The sequence below is a fragment of the Schistocerca cancellata genome, chromosome 2, assembly GCF_023864275.1.
Source record: "Schistocerca cancellata isolate TAMUIC-IGC-003103 chromosome 2, iqSchCanc2.1, whole genome shotgun sequence".
Taxonomy (NCBI): domain Eukaryota; kingdom Metazoa; phylum Arthropoda; class Insecta; order Orthoptera; family Acrididae; genus Schistocerca; species Schistocerca cancellata.
Window position 1 is genome coordinate 125,936,656 of NC_064627.1, and position 18,491 is coordinate 125,955,146.

The window sequence follows — 18,491 nt, forward strand, 5'->3', positions numbered from 1 at the left end:
CACAACGGTGGAGAATAATATGGTGTGTTGGAATCCTGAATAAAGCCAACCTGGTTTCAGAAAGAAAGTGTTGAACTACTTTATGTACCCTCCCCGTGTTATTCGAGTTAATCTACCCAACTAAGACATAAAATAGTTTCTATTCCTCCAAACACCCCTTATAATGACTGATTTAACAGAGTGACTTCTACAGAGAATGTCACTGACCTGCATAAAAGTTAATTTTAATTATTGTTTATTAAAGACGGTTAATGGATTTTATTTTTGAATGCCTTGAATGTAAATGCTTATTAATGTCTGTAAAAGAAATGATTGTGAAACAATTGTTATTATCGTATTTTACCTAGTGATAACCCACATAATACCTTAGACATAAGGTCGTTGCTTACTGTAATCTATGAAAGTACATACATATGTAAGTTACATGCCACGATGTAGTATTTGCCTTTACTTTAGAATACCTATAACTTCAACTGCTTGATTGCATCAATACTCATAACTATTTTTTTGATAGCTGTAATCTACAGCAACTGTAGTCTGTATTTTTCAGAATAAAATTCAGTTGTCAATTGCAAATATATTTTTATTGTGTTTTACCAGTTTCGACAAATTAGTGTGTCATCTTCAGAAGCTTACTATTGGCTTAGCAGATGTCAATATCTTCTCCATAGAAGCATACTGCCACGATGTATCCAGAAATGTACATGTTGTTTGTGGTCAATGTAAACACAGATTGGCAATTTTCATTGTTTTAACTGTCAGGCTGTACTTACAATAACCACTTACAATAGCCGGCCGCGGTGGTCTAGCGGTTCTGGCGCTGCAGTCCGGAACCGCGGGACTGCTACGGTCGCAGGTTCGAATCCTGCCTCGGGCATGGGTGTGTGTGATGTCCTTCGATTAGTTAAGTTTAAGTAGTTCTAAGTTCTAGGGGACTTATGACCTAAGATGTTGAGTCCCATAGTGCTCAGAGCCATTTGAACCACTTACAATATATACATTTATGGACATTTCACGGCATTACCCTTCTATGAGGAAGATGTTGACATCTGCTAAACCAGTACTAAACTTGATGACGTATTACTTTGTCGAAACCGGTAAAGCATAATAAAAATACATTTGCAATAGGCGACTGAATTTTACTCTAAAAATCATTATTGTTTTCTGGAGTGGCAGTTAACGTGTTTCCTAGTCTTACAGTGTCCACTTTCTCATACATCCTATCCACATACTGGAGGAACGCTCTTTTTTATGCGTCATGAAATTTCATATTTTCACTACAAGGAAAAAATATATTTTTGTTCTTTTTCATCGAGAGCAATAGAGAATTGAATTCTCATGTTGTGTAGGAAATAGTTAATATTTTACAGTCGAGAATACTGAGTTTCTTTTAGAGAAAGATACTTACTACGAAGCTGTTTTTTCCTGTACTTACATAGTAGGTGCCGGTGTCCATGATACAGTGAGCAGCGGTGAGCACCCTCGTGGTGGATATGATGGAGCCTCCACACGTATGTGATCGGGTGAACAGTTTAGTATACTGCAGTGACACTTGGTACGGGAACTGCCCTGCAAGTCCAGTATCAAGTTACTTATCACTGCCTATACACACAAATAATTGACTCGTAGCGTCCTACTGGATAAATGACAAGGTGTGATATAATGAAATCCTCCTATGCTTATTGAGTTGTGGATGCTGTTGAAATGAATACTGAAACTTCCTTAATCGAAAGTTTTCCGACGTCGCTGAAATGTATATACCACCACAGATACTGTACGACGACAGCAGCTCCATCCGTTCTGGGGAGGGAACACCATTCCCTACCATTACTCTTTAATCTGCGCTCTCTGATCAAATTATTCCAGATATTTACTAGTGGCTATTAATATGGGGCGTCCGCACCCACCACCTTTGTGACGGCTTCACCTCTGCTGGTGCCGCATTCAGTGAGTCGTCTGAATCTCTGTGGAGGAACGGCAGCTCGTTCTTCATGAAGATCCGATACCAGAGAAGGCAGTTACGGTGGACTCTGGGGTGCGGAGCGAAGTCGACTTTCTATGGGCGTTCCTTTGTGTTGCGATCGGAACTTTCTACTTTTCACTTTGTAAGCCGAAGAGCTTGATAATGGAACACAGGAGCTCTGAAACATGTTGTGGTAAATAAATCGAACATTTTAAATAGCTGGTGAGCAATATTCTCTGTACTCATTTCAGGAATGTTACTCTTCATAAACCATTGCCTGGCAGGTGCTTATTTGTGGCAGGGTGCATTCTCATGGTGACAGAAGCGGTCATAGTCTCCAGACTGTTCATCTACTGTACGCACTACACAATGCTGTAAAATGTGGTCAAATCCTTCCGTATTTAGCGTCTACTAAGCAAAATAAGAGGACCGTAACGTAACCCCAAAAAATACCTCCATACCTTAACACCACATACTCTGCGCTTTTTTCTTGTGAAAGAAACTGTGTAGGCTACACAGTTCTACGCTTTACTTTTTATAAAGGATAAAGGTTATACTTGCACAGCCTACTACGTAGAGTGTTTCCTTTCACAATGTTTTAAGAGGCCGTGGACCCACATATGGACAAAACTTATTCCGCACTTGACTGGTGGCACTACACTTTATGGCAGGTATTTTTCTCCAGGGATTGCACAAACCCAAAGCCATCCATCAGATTGCCAAAGGGTGCAGCGTGAGTCATTGTTCAAAATTTTAGAGGCTGTGGACCCACATATGGACAAAAATTCGTCCATACATCACTGTTGGCACTACACAAAGGCAGGTAACTTTCTCCAGGAATTCCCTAAACCCAGACCTTTCTATTGGGTTTCCACAGGGTATAGGATGATTCGTCACTCAAAATTTTAGAGGTCATGGACCCAAAAATGAACAAAATTTCTTCTGTACACATTATGACAGGTAACCTTCTTCAGGAATTCCCTAAACCCAAAAACCTTCCATGAGATCGTTAGAGGGTGTAGCGTGAGTCATTACTCTAAAGTTTAAAGGCTCTGGACCAACATATGAACAAATTTTCCTCTGTACTTGACTGTTGGCACTACACATTATGGGAGGTAATTTGCCCAAGCCCAGACCGTTACATCGCATTGCCACAGGGTGCAGCGTGATTCACTACTGAAAATTTTAGAAGCTCAATGTTGGCACATGTAGGCGGGTAATTTTCTCCAGGCATTCACCAAACCTAATCTCTTCGACTGTATTTCCACGAAGTATAGGTCTATTCGTCACTCCAAATGACTCGTTGGCATATAAGGAGCTGCTCGAGCGTTGTTGCACATTCTTTTTAATTCATTATGCACAGTCATTGCGATAGGTAGACTGCTGGTAGCTCTTTGGTACACCTGACTGATTCTTTCCGCTGATTTCGTGCGGTTTCTTACAGCCATCGTCAACAGCGCTCGACGCTTTCTGTCCGGCAGTACATGAGCTCTACCCGGATTTGGGTTAGCTTTGGTTGTTCCTCCGTATTTCCACATTCCCGTCAGCAACTCCTTTATAAGCGTTGAAATGCCGCCGATGGAACTGTGGATACGTTAAGAAAATGAAATCTAATAAATAGTCCACGTTCTAAATCACTGGTCTCTTCTGACCTAGCCATTCTGCTGTTGCTATTCGTCTGGTGACAAATCAATACTCCCCGCCTCGTTTTATACAGGTGTATGCTCCTCTCGTGACCTCTGATGATAACTCCCTGTTACGTAGGGGTCTCCAGATACTTTTGATCGTAACTGCCTGTGGCCTACCTAAAGCCCACCTACATCAACAAAAATTTAAAATGACGTCATAACGTACTCCTTAATATAATAGGTCAAGTATTACCGTTAGAAACTTTGCAGGTGCCTCTAGGCAGACTTTCTCACGACACTCAAATTACCCAGAGTGTACTGATACAGTATTTGTAGATAAGAACACTTAGCGACTCCTAACAAGCTTACATAACGTGCAAAGGGGTGATCACATTTTTCGTTTACCAATGCGAACCTAACAATTCCGACATACTTAGAGATTTGTGCCTTCAGCCATAAAAGTGTTACACACTTATTGTCAAAAATGTGACATGTTTGAAACTGTTTTATGTATTGCAGTTCGAGTCTATAATGAGTCTTGGTTGAAATGGTTACTGGTCATCCACCAAAGATGAACATTAAAAACATTTCAGGTAATTAATGCAGGTTTTACCATTTCTTGTTGATGTCGTCCACAACTGCCACCTCTAGTAACCGTACGGATACTGTGCGTATGTCAACGTGAAAAGCTTACGGAAGAATTTGTAAAAAGAATTGTTGGTAAGCTGATGCTGCAACATCACGAGACATTTTCGAAGTGTCCACCATGACTAGAACGCTTGGCAGCACTGTCACACCTGCCAGAAAAACTCTTACGCTTGGATAAGCATTGTGTATATGCTATTTTAGGTCGTTATTGTGTCTAACCGGAATAAAGTAAATCCCATTTTTTCACGCGTCCCTTTCTGTATCCGACATTGGTTCACATATCGGAGACGATGCGGCGATGTGACGGGTTGTACCGCACCAGTCTCCACCAACGGCGGAGTACTGCAACGCCCCTCGTGTTGCGTGGCCGTGGTCGATTTCCGCTTGCCCTGTAGTGAATGTAATGAGGTCTTGCTTGACACCACTGAAGAAGCAAATGGCGGTGGTTTGAGAACAGTGGAATTCACGCTACAAGGCCTCTGGCTCGGAGTTTTTCCTCAAATGAACAGATTTGTAAAATTACATTGTGTCACTGTGGTGCCCACTGCTGCTCAAAGTGCTGCTGCCGATGCAGCACTCTGCGTCAGGGCCATACACCGAAAACGATCTTCCTAGTGCCACGTGGCCGTCCGCAGCCCGCTCTTCTCGAGACCGAGCAATCTCTTGACCACCACTGGCAGCAGTCATGTACAGTGGCTATGTTCCTGTCAAGTCTTTTTGCAGTATTGCAGAAGGAACTTCCACCATCTCGAAGTCCTATTACGCGACCTAGTTCAGTGAGGTGTTGACCACAGCCTCTTCGTTTCCTTTAGAGTGTTCTTGACGAAGATCAACTCACCATGTCCAATCTCAAACGTAACTAACGGTCACGACCGTTACAGCGCGTATTTACTCATAGTGGCACAACTAGCCTTAGCCTTATGCGACTGGCGTAAAATCTGAATCGATACCATGTATGAGATGTGGAGACACTCTTACCGCTTTCATGTACGTCGCGCAACTCCTTCCTGCTGTTGTAATTTTTTTCCATCAGCGTGTACACTCCTGGAAATTGAAATAAGAACACCGTGAATTCATTGTCCCAGGAAGGGGAAACTTTATTGACACATTCCTGGGGTCAGATACATCACATGATCACACTGACAGAACCACAGGCACATAGACACAGGCAACAGAGCATGCACAATGTCGGCACTAGTACAGTGTATATCCACCTTTCGCAGCAATGCAGGCTGCTATTCTCCCATGGAGACGATCGTAGAGATGCTGGATGTAGTCCTGTGGAACGGCTTGCCATGCCATTTCCACCTGGCGCCTCAGTTGGACCAGCGTTCGTGCTGGACGTGCAGACCGCGTGAGACGACGCTTCATCCAGTCCCAAACATGCTCAATGGGGGACAGATCCGGAGATCTTGCTGGCCAGGGTAGTTGACTTACACCATCTAGAGCACGTTGGGTGGCACGGGATACATGCGGACGTGCATTGTCCTGTTGGAACAGCAAGTTCCCTTGCCGGTCTAGGAATGGTAGAACGATGGGTTCGATGACGGTTTGGATGTACCGTGCACTATTCAGTGTCCCCTCGACGATCACCAGTGGTGTACGGCCAGTGTAGGAGATCGCTCCCTACACCATGATGCCGGGTGTTGGGCCTGTGTGCCTCGGTCGTATGCAGTCCTGATTGTGGCGCTCACTTGCACGGCGCCAAACACGCATACGACCATCATTGGCACCAAGGCAGAAGCGACTCTTATCGCTGAAGACGACACGTCTCCATTCGTCCCTCCATTCACGCCTGTCGCGACACCACTGGAGGCGGGCTGCACGATGTTGGGGCGTAAGCGGAAGACGGCCTAACGGTGTGCGGGACCGTAGCCCAGCTTCATGGAGACGGTTGCGAATGGTCCTCGCCGATACCCCAGGAGCAACAGTGTCCCTAATTTGCTGGGAAGTGGCGGTGCGGTCCCCTACGGCACTGCGTAGGATCCTACGGTCTTGGCGTGCATCCGTGCGTCGCTGCGGTCCGGTCCCAGGTCGACGGCCACGTGCACCTTCCGCCGACCACTGGCGACAACGTCGATGTACTGTGGAGACCTCACGCCCCACGTGTTGAGCAACTCGGCGGTACGTCCACCCGGCCTCCCGCATGCCCACTATACGCCCTCGCTCAAAGTCCGTCAACTGCACATACGGTTCACGTCCACGCTGTCGCGGCATGCTACCAGTGTTAAAGACTGCGATGGAGCTCCGTATGCCACGGCAAACTGGCTGACACTGACGGCGGCGGTGCACAAATGCTGCGCAGCTAGCGCCATTCGACGGCCAACACCGCGTTTCCTGGTGTGTCCGCTGTGCCGTGCGTGTGATCATTGCTTGTACAGCCCTCTCGCAGTGTCTGGAGCAAGTATGGTGGGTCTGACACACCGGTGTCAATGTGTTCTTTTTTCCATTTCCAGGAGTGTATAATATTTTAAAAAGAACTGTGTAAGCTTATACAAAAAAGACTTATACAAACGTGCTCTCCCCTAGCTTCGTTAATTAATACGTTGACAATGTCAGAAGTGAACTGCAAAATTATATATAAAATACTACAAAATTGATAACGCTGCACTGGTCACAACGACCATGTGATTTTATACGTAACGGAAGATGTTCTGCCACGTGCGCTGTACTTGCCTGTGAAAGCTGCAAATGAAAATAACTTAAATATCTCCACATCTAAAGCAAAATAATCGTATTAAGAGAATGCGAAATAGTGAGTGCGAAAACAGACATTACCAACCAAAGGTTGCCTAGGTTTCTTTACCTTGGGTGTGATATTACATATCAAATGTTGATGAGAGTAGAAAGCTACAGAAATTCCAACGTTTGGGTGGTATCTCATTTCAGAGCTGGCACAATAGACACACTCCGTAAATTATACGGTCATGGTAGCACCATCATTGTTCTACGGACGAGTATGTTGCACTGGTATGCATATCATGATAAGAACTGCATTTTTTGTATATTTTTTCGTTTAACTATTAATGCACGTCTGTCACTGTTGCACAATGAGAATGATGCCACAAAATCAGCGAACGAGTGAAACCAGTAACCAGTGGTAACAATACAACCTATCTTTGTACTAACTATGTTGCCTGCGTGGGATGGGCACTAACAGAGTTCGAGGTGAAAGATAGTCTCTAGCTTAGGAACACCCCGTACTGAGGGAAGCATTTTTTTAAACTAATTAAAGTATGATTTCATGCAGTATATTAGTCTGAGAATACATTCAATTGTAATATGACACATATTACTCTCATGTTACTAAAGTTTTTTATGTAATAAAGCGTCTTTTCGATGATAAAATCACATTCACCATTCAACTAGTAACCTTTAATAGTCTTGCGCACAATCGTCACCTTCAGTTCATACTGATTAGAACAGATACAGAAATTTCATAATAACTGTGACTCCAGCTGTGACGCAAGGAAGAAAACAATTGAGCGAGAACGTTACGACACTTCACTAAGTGATAGATAAAAAGTTTGAGTTAAGTTTCCTGTGAGAGTTATCTAGCGACACATTACCTGGTGGGATGACAAAAGCAGATGTCAGCAAAGAAAAAAAAAGTGTTTCATCTGAATTTTGATGTAGTGGATTACAGGGACGAATGAGATAGGGCAATTAACAAGAAAGAAAGAAAGTAGAACACCGAAGCCAGTATTGAGCTAGAAGCCGAAAGAAGGAAAATTGGTCTGCCACAGAAAAAAATGGACGAAGCATACTTGAGGCTCACACTATCTAGTGGTAGTTTAGTCCCTGGCGATGACGACCATCATCATCTGCTGCAGTACTCACCGCTGGTGGCTTCCTGGCCCCCCACGATGCGGCCAGCTGCGGCGCCCACCCTACTCCGATGTCCGCTGTTCACCAGGCGACGCACGGGCAGTCTCGCTCCTGTCAAGTGGTGGAACATCAACTGCTTACAACTACGGAATTATACGCTGGTTTACATAAGTCTAAATAGCAACCACACCAAAAAACACACATCTTCTTACTGGGTACTTCAGTATGTTGTTGTTACGGTAGTTATTTGATTAGGGAGTTGTTTCCATTCTTCGTGTTGTTATTGGCATTTTCTGTAAGTTTGCAAGTCATTTCGGGCCTAAAGCAGGCCGATACTTCCATTATCACTCCCCTGAAATTTCCTAAATCGAGCAGCCGATACCACACTGAGGTGACAAAAGCCATGGAATAGCAACATGCACATATACGTACAAATGGCGAAAATATCGCGTACGCAAGGTACACAAGGCCATTGCATTGACGGAATCGTTATTTGTACTTAGGTGATTAATGTGAAAATGTTTCTGACTTGATTCTGGCTACACGACGGATATTAACAGACTTTTCAACGCAGGATGGTAGTTGTAGCTAGACGCATGGAACATTTCATTTCGGATATCGTTAGGGAATTAAGTATTCTGAGATCGACAGCGTCAGGAGTATGATGAGTACACCAAATTTCAGTGGTTATCCATCACCGCGGACAACGCAGTGGCCCACGGCCTTCGCTTAACGACCGACAGCAGGGGCGCCTGCGTAAAAATGTCAGTGCTAATAGACAAGCAATACTGCGTGAAGTAAACGTAGAAAACAATGTCGGACCTATAACGAATGTATCCGTTGGGACAGTGCAGCGAAATTTGGCGTTATTGAGCCATGGCAGAAGACAACCGACGCGAGTGCGTTTGCAGACAGCACGAAATCGCCTGCACCGCCTTTCTGGGCTCATGACCACATCGACTGGACCCTAGACGACTGGAGAACCGTAGCCTGGCCAGATGAGTCCCAATTCTAACTGCTAGGAGCTGTTGGTAAGGTTCGTATATAACGCGGACCAAACGAGGTCGTGGACCCATGTTGTCAACAAGGCACTCTGCAAACTGGTGGTTGCTCCATAATGGTGCGGGCTGTATTTACATGGAATGGACAGGGTCTTCTGGTCCAACTGAACCGATCATTGACTTGAAATTATTATGTTGCGTTACTAGAGGACCATCTGCAGCCACTCATAGAATTCATGTTCCCAAACAAAGTCGGAACTTTTATGGATGACAAATGTGCCATGTCAGAACATTCTCAACAATGCGTACAAATGATTTAACCACACAAATCGCCTTAAATGAATCCCATGGAACATTTTCGGGACATAATCGAGAGGTCAGTTCATGCACAAAATGCTACACCGGCAACATTTTCGCAATTATGAGTGGCTGTAGAGCAGCATTGCATGGCTCAATATTTCTGCGAGGGACCTCCGACGACTTTTTGAGTCCATGGTCCAAGCCAAGGCGGACGGAGGCCCATCACGATATTATGAGGTATCCCATGACTTCCGTCACCTCAGTATAGAGTCTATTTAAGTAGTCCCAAGGGGAAACTTCAGCGCGTGTATGAGGAGTAGTAGTAAAGTTCTAATTTTCACTTGGATATAAATATAATTAATGAGACAAACAAATAGAAAGAAAGATTCATCTCTAGCAAGAAGCCATATGCTTGAATGTTTCTGGTATCTCAATTGCAGATTTTTCAGCGCTCATTTAACTTTAGGACTCTGCGTCTCAATTTGTAGACTTAGAGAAAGCTTTTGACAATGATGACTGGAATACTCTATTTCAAATTCTAAAGGTGGCAGGGGTAAAATACAGGGAGCAAAAGGCTATTTACAATTTGTACAGAAACCAGATGGCAGTTATAACAGTTATAAGAGTCGAGGGGTATGAAAGGGAAGCAGTCGTTGGGAAGGGAATGAGACAGTGTTGTAGCCTCTCCCCGATGTTATTCAATCTGTATACTGAGCAAGCAGTAAAGGAAACAAAAGAAAAAATCGGAGTAGGTATTAAAATCCACGGAGAAGAAATAAAAACTTTGAGGCTCTACATCTACATTTATACTCCGCAAGCCACAAACGGTGTGTGGCGGAGGGCACTTTACATGCCACTGCCATTACCACCCTTTCCTGTTCCAGTCGCGTATGGTTCGCGGGAAGGACGACTGCCGGAAAGCCTCCGTGCTCGCTCGAATCTCTCTAATTTTACATTCGTGATCTCCTCAGGAGGTATAAGTAGTGGGAAGCAATGCATTCGATACCTCTTCCAGAAACGCACCCTCTCGAAACCTGGACAGCAAGCTACACCGCGATGCAGAGCGCCTTTCTTGCAGAGTCTGCCACTTGAGTTTGCTAAACATCACCGTAACGCTATCGCGGTTACCAAATAACCCTGTGACGAAACGCGCCGCTCTTCTTTGGATCTACTCTACCTCCTCCGTCAACCCGACCTGGTACAGATCCCACACTGATAAGCAATACTCAAGTACAGGTCGAACGAGTGTTTTGTAAGCCACCTCCTTTGTTGATGGACTACATTTTCTTAGGACTCTCCCAATGAATCTCAACCTGGTACCCGCCTTACCAACAATTAATTTTATATGATCATTCCACTTCAAATCGTTCCGCATGCATACTCCCAGATATTTTACAGAAGCAACTGCCACCAGTGTTTCTTCCGCTATCGTATAATCATACAATAAAGGATCCTTCTTTCTATGTATTCGCAGTACATTACATTTGTCTATGTTAAGGGTCAGTTGCCACTCCCTGCACCAAGTACCTATCCGCTGCAGATCTTCCTGCATTTCGCTGCAATTTTCTAATGCTGCAACTTCTCTGTGTACTACAGCATCATCCGCGAAAAGCCGTATGGAACTTCCGACACTATCTACTAGGTCATTTATATATATTGTGAAAATCAATGGTCCCATAACACTCCCCTGTGGCACGCCAGAGGTTACTTTAACGTCTGTAGACGTCTCTCCATTGATAACAACATGCTGTGTTCTGTTTGCTAAAAACTCTTCAATCCAGCCACACAGCTGGTCTGATATTCCGTAGGCTCTTACTTTGTTTATCAGGCGACAGTTCGGAACTGTATCGAACGCCTTCCGGAAGTCAAGAAAAATAGCATCTACCTGGGAGATGCTATCTAATATTTTCTGGGTCTCATGAACAAATAAAGCGAGTTGGGTCTCACACGATCCTTGTTTCCGGAATCCTTGTTGATTCCTACAGAGTAGATTTTGGGTTTCCAGAAACGACATGATACGCCAGCAAAAAACATCTAAAATTCTACAACAGATCGACGTCAGAGATATAGCTCTATAGTTTTACGCTTCTGCTCGACGATCCTTCTAGAAGACTGGGATTACCTGTACTCTTTTCCAATCATTTGGAACCTTCCGTTCCTCTAGAGACTTGCGGTACGCGGCTGTTAGAATGGGGGCAACCCCTTTCGCGTACTCTGTGTAGAATCGAATGGGTATCCCGTCAGGTCCAGCGGACTTTCCTCTGTTGAGTGATTCCAGTTGCTTTTCTATTCCTTCGATTTCAGCCATTTTTTCGTTTGTGCGAGGATTTAGAGAAGGAACTACAGTGCGATCTTTCTATGTGAAACAGCTTTGGAAAAAGGTGTTCAGTATTTCAGCTTTACGCGTGTCATCCTCTGTTTCAATGCCATCATCATCCCGGATTGTCTGGATATGCTGTTTCGAGCCAGTTACTGATTTAACGTAAGACCAGAACTTCCTAGTATTTTCTGTCAAGTCGGTAAATAGAATTTTACTTTCGAATTCACTGAACGCTTCACGCATAGCCCTCCTTACGCTAACTTTGACATCGTTTAGCTTCTGTTTGTCTGAGAGATTTTGGCTGCGTTTAAATTTGCAGTGAAGCTCTCTTTGCTTTCACAGTAGTTTCCTAACTTTGTTGTTGAACCACGGTAGGTTTTTCCCGTCCCTCACAGTTTTACTCGGCACGTATCTGTCTAAAACGCATTTTATCATTGCCTTGAACTTTTTCCATAAACACTCATCATTGTCAGTGTCGGAACACAAATTTTCGTTTTGTACTGTTAGGTAATCTGAAATCTGCCTTCTATTACTCTTGCTAAACAGATAAATCTTCCTCCCTTTCTTTATATTCCTATTTACTTCCATATTCAGGGATGCTGCAACGGCCTTATGATCACTGATTCCCTGTTCTGCGCTTACAGAGTCGAAAAGTTCGGGTCTGTTTGTTATCAGTAGGTCCAAGATTTTATCTCCACGAGTCGGTTCTCTGTTTAATTGCTCGGAGTAATGTTCGGATAGTGCACTCAGTATAATGTCACTCGATTCTCTGTCCCTACCACCCGTCCTAAACATCTAAGTGTCCCAGTCTATATCTGATAAATTGAAATCTCCACCTAAGACTATGACATGCTGAGAAAATTTATGTGAAATGTATTCCTGATTTTCGCTCAGTTGTTCTGCCACTAATGCTGCTGAGTCGGTAAAAGGAGCCAATTATTAACCTAGATCGGTTGTTGAGTGTAACCTCCACCCATAATAATTCACAGGGACTATCCACTTCTATTTCACTACAGGATAAACTACTACTAAGAGCGACAAACACGCCACCACCGGTTGCATGCAATCTAACCTTTCTAAACACCGTCTGTGCCTTAGTAAAAATTTCGGCAGAATTTATCTCTGGCTTAAGCCAGCTTTCCGTACCTATAACGATTTCAGCTTCGGTGCTTTCTATCAACGCTTGAAGTTCCGGTACTTTACCGATGCAGCTTCGACAGTTTACAATTACAATACCGATTGCTGCTTGGTCCCCGCATGTCTTGACTTTGCCCTGCACCCTTTGAGGCTGTTGCCCTTTCTGTACTTGTCCGAGGCCATCTAACCTAAAATACCACCCAGTCCACCCAGTCCACACCACACAACCCCTGCTACCCGTGTAGCCGCTTGCTGCGTGTAGTGGACTCCTGACCTATCCAGCGGAACCCGAAACCCCACCACCCTATGGCGCAAGTCGAGAAACCTGCAGCCCACACGGTCGCAGAACCGTCTCAGCCTCTGATTCGGACCCTTCACTCGGCTCTGTACCAAAGGTCCGCAGTCAGTCCTGTCGACGATGCTGCAGATGGTGAGCTCTGCTTTCATCCCGCTAGCGAGACTGGCAGTCTTCACCAAATCAGATAGCCGCCGGAAGCCAGAGAGGATTTCCTCCAATCCATAGCGACACCCATCATTGGTGCCGTCATGAGCGACCACCTGCAGATCGGTGCACCCTGTACCCCTCATGGCATCCGGAAGGACCCTTTCCACATCAGGAATGACTCCTCCCGGTATGCACACGTAGTGCACATTGGTTTTCTTCCCCTCTCTTGCTGCCATATCCCTAAGGGGCCCCATTACGCGCCTGACATTGGAGCTCCCAACTACCAGTAAGCCCACCCTCTGCGACCGCCCAGATCTTGCAGACTGAGGGGCAACCTCTGAAACAGGACAAGCAGACATGTCCGGCCGAAGATCCGTATCAGCTGGAGACAGAGCCTGAAACCGGTCCGTCAGACGAACTGGAGAGGCCTTCCGTTCTGCCCTCCGGAATGTCTTTCGCCCCCTGCCACACCTCGAGACGACCTCCCACTCTACCACAGGTGAGGGATCAGCCTCAATGTGGGCAGTATCCCGGGCAACCACAGACGTAGTCCGATCGGGGGATGCGTGGGACGAGCTGGCCTTCCCCGACAAACCCCCATCCGGATCCCCACAGTGATGCCCATTGGCAACAGCTTCAAGCTGCGTGACCGAAGCCAACACTGCCTGAAGCTGGGAGCGAAGGGATACCAACTCAGCCCGCATCCGAACACAGCAGTCACAGTCCCTATCAATGCTAAAAACTGTTGTGCAAAGAACGTCTGAACTAATCTACAGAGCACAAACAATTCGACACAAAATTTAAACAGTTATTAAAATACAAGGTTGCCTAGCAAATGCAGTAATGCTGCTACTTGCGCACTGCTGACACACTGCTCGGCGGCAGAAGGAGACTACGCGATTTTACACTATTCAGGTTCTAAACTCTCAAATACTATAATATTTATACTATTTATACTATAATATTTATGAATTAAGCACTGTAATTCTATCAGAGACAGCAAAGGACTTGGAAGAGCAGTTGAACGGAATGGACAGTATCTTGAAAGGAGGATATAAGATGTACATCAACAAAAGCAAAACGAGGATAATGGAATGTAGTCGAATTAAGTCGGGTGATGCTGAGGGAATTAGATTAGGAAATGAGACACTTAAAGTAGTAAAGGAGTTTTGCTGTTTGGGGATCAAAATAACTGATGATGGTCGAAGTAGAGAAGATATAAAATGTAGACTTGCAATGACAAGGAAAGCGTTTGTAAAGAAGAGAAATTTGTTAACGTCGAGTATAGATTTAAGTATCAGGAAGTCGTTTCTGAAAGTATTTGTATGGAGTGTGGCCATGTATGGAAGTGAAACGTTGACGATAAATAGCTTGGACAAGAAGAGAATAGAAGCTTTCGAAATGTGGTGCTACAGAAGACTGCTGAAGATTAGATGGGTAGATCATATAACTAATGTTGAAGTATTGAATAGAATTGGGGAGAACAGGCGTTTGTGACACAACTTGACAAAAAGAAGGGACCGGTTAGTAGGGCATGTTCTGAGGCATCAAGGGATCAACAATTTAGCATTGGAGGGCAGTGTGGAGGGTAAAAATCGTAGAGGGAGGCCAAGAGATGAATACACTAAGCAGATTTAGATGGATGTAGGTTGCAGTAAGTACTGGGAGATGAAGAAGCTTGCACAGGATAGGGTAGCATGGAGAGCTGCATCAAACCAGTCTCAGGACCGAAGACCACAACAACAACAACATCTGAATATGAACAAAAATGGACTTGTACCACTATTGAAATAAGACTTTCATATATATATATATATATATATATATATATATATATATATATATATATATATATATATATATATATAGGGTGAGTCACCTAACATTACCGCTGGATATATTTCGTAAACCACATCAAATACTGACGAATCGAATCGATTCCACAGACCGAACGTGAGGAGAGGGGCTAGTGTAATTGGTTAATACAAACCATAAAAAAATGCGCGGAAGTATGTTTTTTAACACAAACCTGTGTTTTTTTAAATGGAACCCCGTTAGTTTTGTTAGCACATCTGAACATATAAACAAATACGTAATCAGTGCCGTTTGTTGCATTGTAAAATGTTAATTACATCCGGAGATATTGTAACCTAAAGTTGACGTATGAGTACCACTCCTCCGCTGTTCGATCGTGTGTATCGGAGAGCACCGAATTACGTAGGGATCCAAAGGGAACGGTGATGGACCTTAGGTACAGAAGAGACTGGAACAGCACATTACGTCCACATGCTAACACCTTTTTGTTGGTCTTTTTCACTGACACACATGTACATTACCGTGAGGGGTGAGGTACACGTACACACGTGGTTTCCGTTTTCAATTACGGGGTGGAATAGAGTGTGTCCTGACATGTCAGGCCAATAGATGTTCAATGTGGTGGCCATCATTTGCTGCACACAATTGCAATCTGTGATGATGATGTTTTGGTTTGTGGGGCGCTCAACTGCGTGGTTATCAGCGCCCGTACAATTATCCAATCTTTGCTCAGTCCAATTTCGCCACTTTCCTGGATGATGATGAAATGATGAGGACAACACAAACACCCAGTCATCTCGAGGCAGGTGAAAATCCCTGACCCCGCCGGGAATCGAACCCGGGACCCCGTGCTCGGGAAGCGAGAACGCTACCGCGAGACCACGAGCGGCGGACAATTGCAATCTCTGGCGTAATGAATGTCGTACACGCCGCAGTACATCTGGTGTAATTTCGCCGCAGGCTGCCACAATACGTTGTTTCATATCCTCTGGGGTTGTAGGCACATCACGGTACACATTCTCCTTTAACGTACCCCACAGAAAGAAGTCCAGAGGTGTAAGATCAGGAGAACGGGCTGGCCAATTCATGCGTCCTCCACGTCCTATGAAACGCCCGTCGAACATCCTGTCAAGGGTCAGCCTAGTGTTAATTGCGGAATGTGCAGATGCACCATCATGCTGATACCACATACGTCGATGCGTTTCCAGTGGGACATTTTCAAGCAACGTTGGCAGATCATTCTGTAGAAACGCGATGTATGTTGCAGCTGTTTGGGCCCCTGCAATGAAGTGAGGACCAATGAGGTGGTCGCCAATGATTCCGCATCATACATTTACAGTCCACGGTCGCTGTCACTCTACCTGTCTGAGCCAGCGAGGATTGTCCACGGACCAGTAATGCATGTTCCGTAGATTCACTGCCCCGTGGTTTGTGAAAGCCGCTTCATCGGTAAACAGGTAGAACTGCAACGCATTCTCTGTTAATGCCCATTGACAGAATTGCACTCGATGATTAAAGTCATCACCATGTAATTGCTGATGTAGCGACACATGAAACGGGTGAAATCGGTGACGATGCAGTATGTGCATGACACTACTTTCACTCAGTCCACCGGACCTCGCAATGTCCCGTGTACTCATGTGTGGGTTCATGGCAACAGCAGCTAACACACCAACTGCACTCGCTTCTCCTGTGACGGGGCTGTTACGGACCCATTTGCGTGCGACGACCATACCTGTTGCATACAGTTGGCGGTAGATGTTTTGCATTGTGCGGCACGTTGGATGCTCTCTGTCCGGGTACCGTTCTGCATACACCCTGCAGGCTTCAGCTGCATTTCGTCGACACTCGCCATAGATGAGTATCATCTTCGCCTTTTCAGAGTTCGAATACACCATGGTCACAGTTCCTACAACACTACACTATCACAGACGTCTGGTAACACGGTGTACTACAGTTGGTCTGCGTGCGGAGACGAATGCAGAATAACAATAGCAGCAAGCGCTACATGCGGACACTGCGACAGCTAGACCAAACCACAACAGTGCACTACAGCCACACTCGTAAACACGGTCGTCATCGTAAATATGTCCCTGCAGATGCTGCTCACCGACCGTGGCCCATGTTTGTTACAACACACAACTGAACGTCGGAAGTTTCAAGCGTCAACTTAGGGTTACAATATCTCCGGATGTAATTACCATTTTACAATGCAACAAACGGCACTGATTACGTATTTGCTTACATGTTCAGATGTGCTAACAAAACTAACGTAGTTCCACTTAAAAAAACGTAGGTTTGTGTTAAAAACATACTTGCGCGCATTTTTGTATGGTTTGTATTAAACAATTACACTAGCCCCTCTCCTCACGTTCGGTCTGTGGAATCGGTTCGTCAGTATTTGATGTTGTTTACGAAATATATCCAGCGGTAACGTTAGGTGACTCATGTGAGTGTGTGTTTGTGTGTGTGTGTGTGTAAAATGGATGCCAATGTAAGCAAGTGAAATGGTCGATAAACACTTCTCCAAAAGTACTTTAATAATGAAGTTTTTGAGAAATTAATTTAGTTTAGAAACGTTGTCACTGTACGAAGAAAGCAAATTTGTTCGCGTTACTGTGCATCTATTTATCGTTATTTATCGCTGAACAAGTGGACTTCAGCCTTTATGTAACCTCTTAACCTACACAACTTCAATCAAAATCGACCAACTCCGCGGTATTTTACATGTTGTTTACTGCAGACGTATTTTTGTACCGACCGGAAAACGTCGTGCATGTAAGACGACGAAGACAAAAGAGGACTCTCGGAGCAACCTTGTATACCTACCATGAATTGTTATGTGTAAACTTGAAGGTGGTTTGAGTTGACACGTTTTCGAACGCTGTCCCAATATTCCTGTTTATAAACAGTTACAACGTAAAGTCGGGTATGAGGCAGGTGACTATGTTGATAATTAACAGTAGTATTGCATAATGCGTAGATCTGTTGCTCGTCGCTAGTGAAAAAGTCATGCTTCAAAAGTAGATGACTATATTTCTCGTAATGTGACGCATTTTGGACTTAGGTGAAGATGGCTACGTTGCGTTACGAGAAATAAAGTCATTCTATTTTTGAAGCATGGCTTTTTGACTAACTGGCATCCTTTATGTGGTACTTCTGTTAATACCTGATAATGTTTTTCGGACTTTTTTCTTTTAGTTTTCTTGGAGAAACGCCGTTTTTGAATTCCGGATGTGCGCGAGATAATGTCTGAAGTAAATTGGTCACCTGTCTTGATGCACTTTGATTAAATTTATCGTATCCTAGGGGCACATTCCAAAAATTATCGTTCACCAACGCGTCACGACACGCAGTTCCTTATTAACGCTCATTTTTTTTGTGCCGATGCAGCATGTAAGGTATA

At 44.5% G+C, this 18,491-nt stretch overlaps 1 protein-coding gene across 1 annotated transcript in view; it reads right to left on the reverse strand.

Annotated features, from left to right (window-relative positions):
• Nucleotides 1-18,491, reverse strand: part of LOC126144045 (trypsin-1-like) — a 45,964-nt gene that overhangs the window by 27,307 nt on the left and 166 nt on the right. Inside the window, exons 2-3 of the mRNA XM_049915466.1 lie at nt 8,080-8,178; nt 1,436-1,569 (exon numbers count right to left, since the gene is read on the reverse strand). Coding sequence (XP_049771423.1) covers nt 1,436-1,569; nt 8,080-8,178 — 233 coding nt within the window. The remainder of the gene's footprint in view (nt 1-1,435; nt 1,570-8,079; nt 8,179-18,491) is intronic.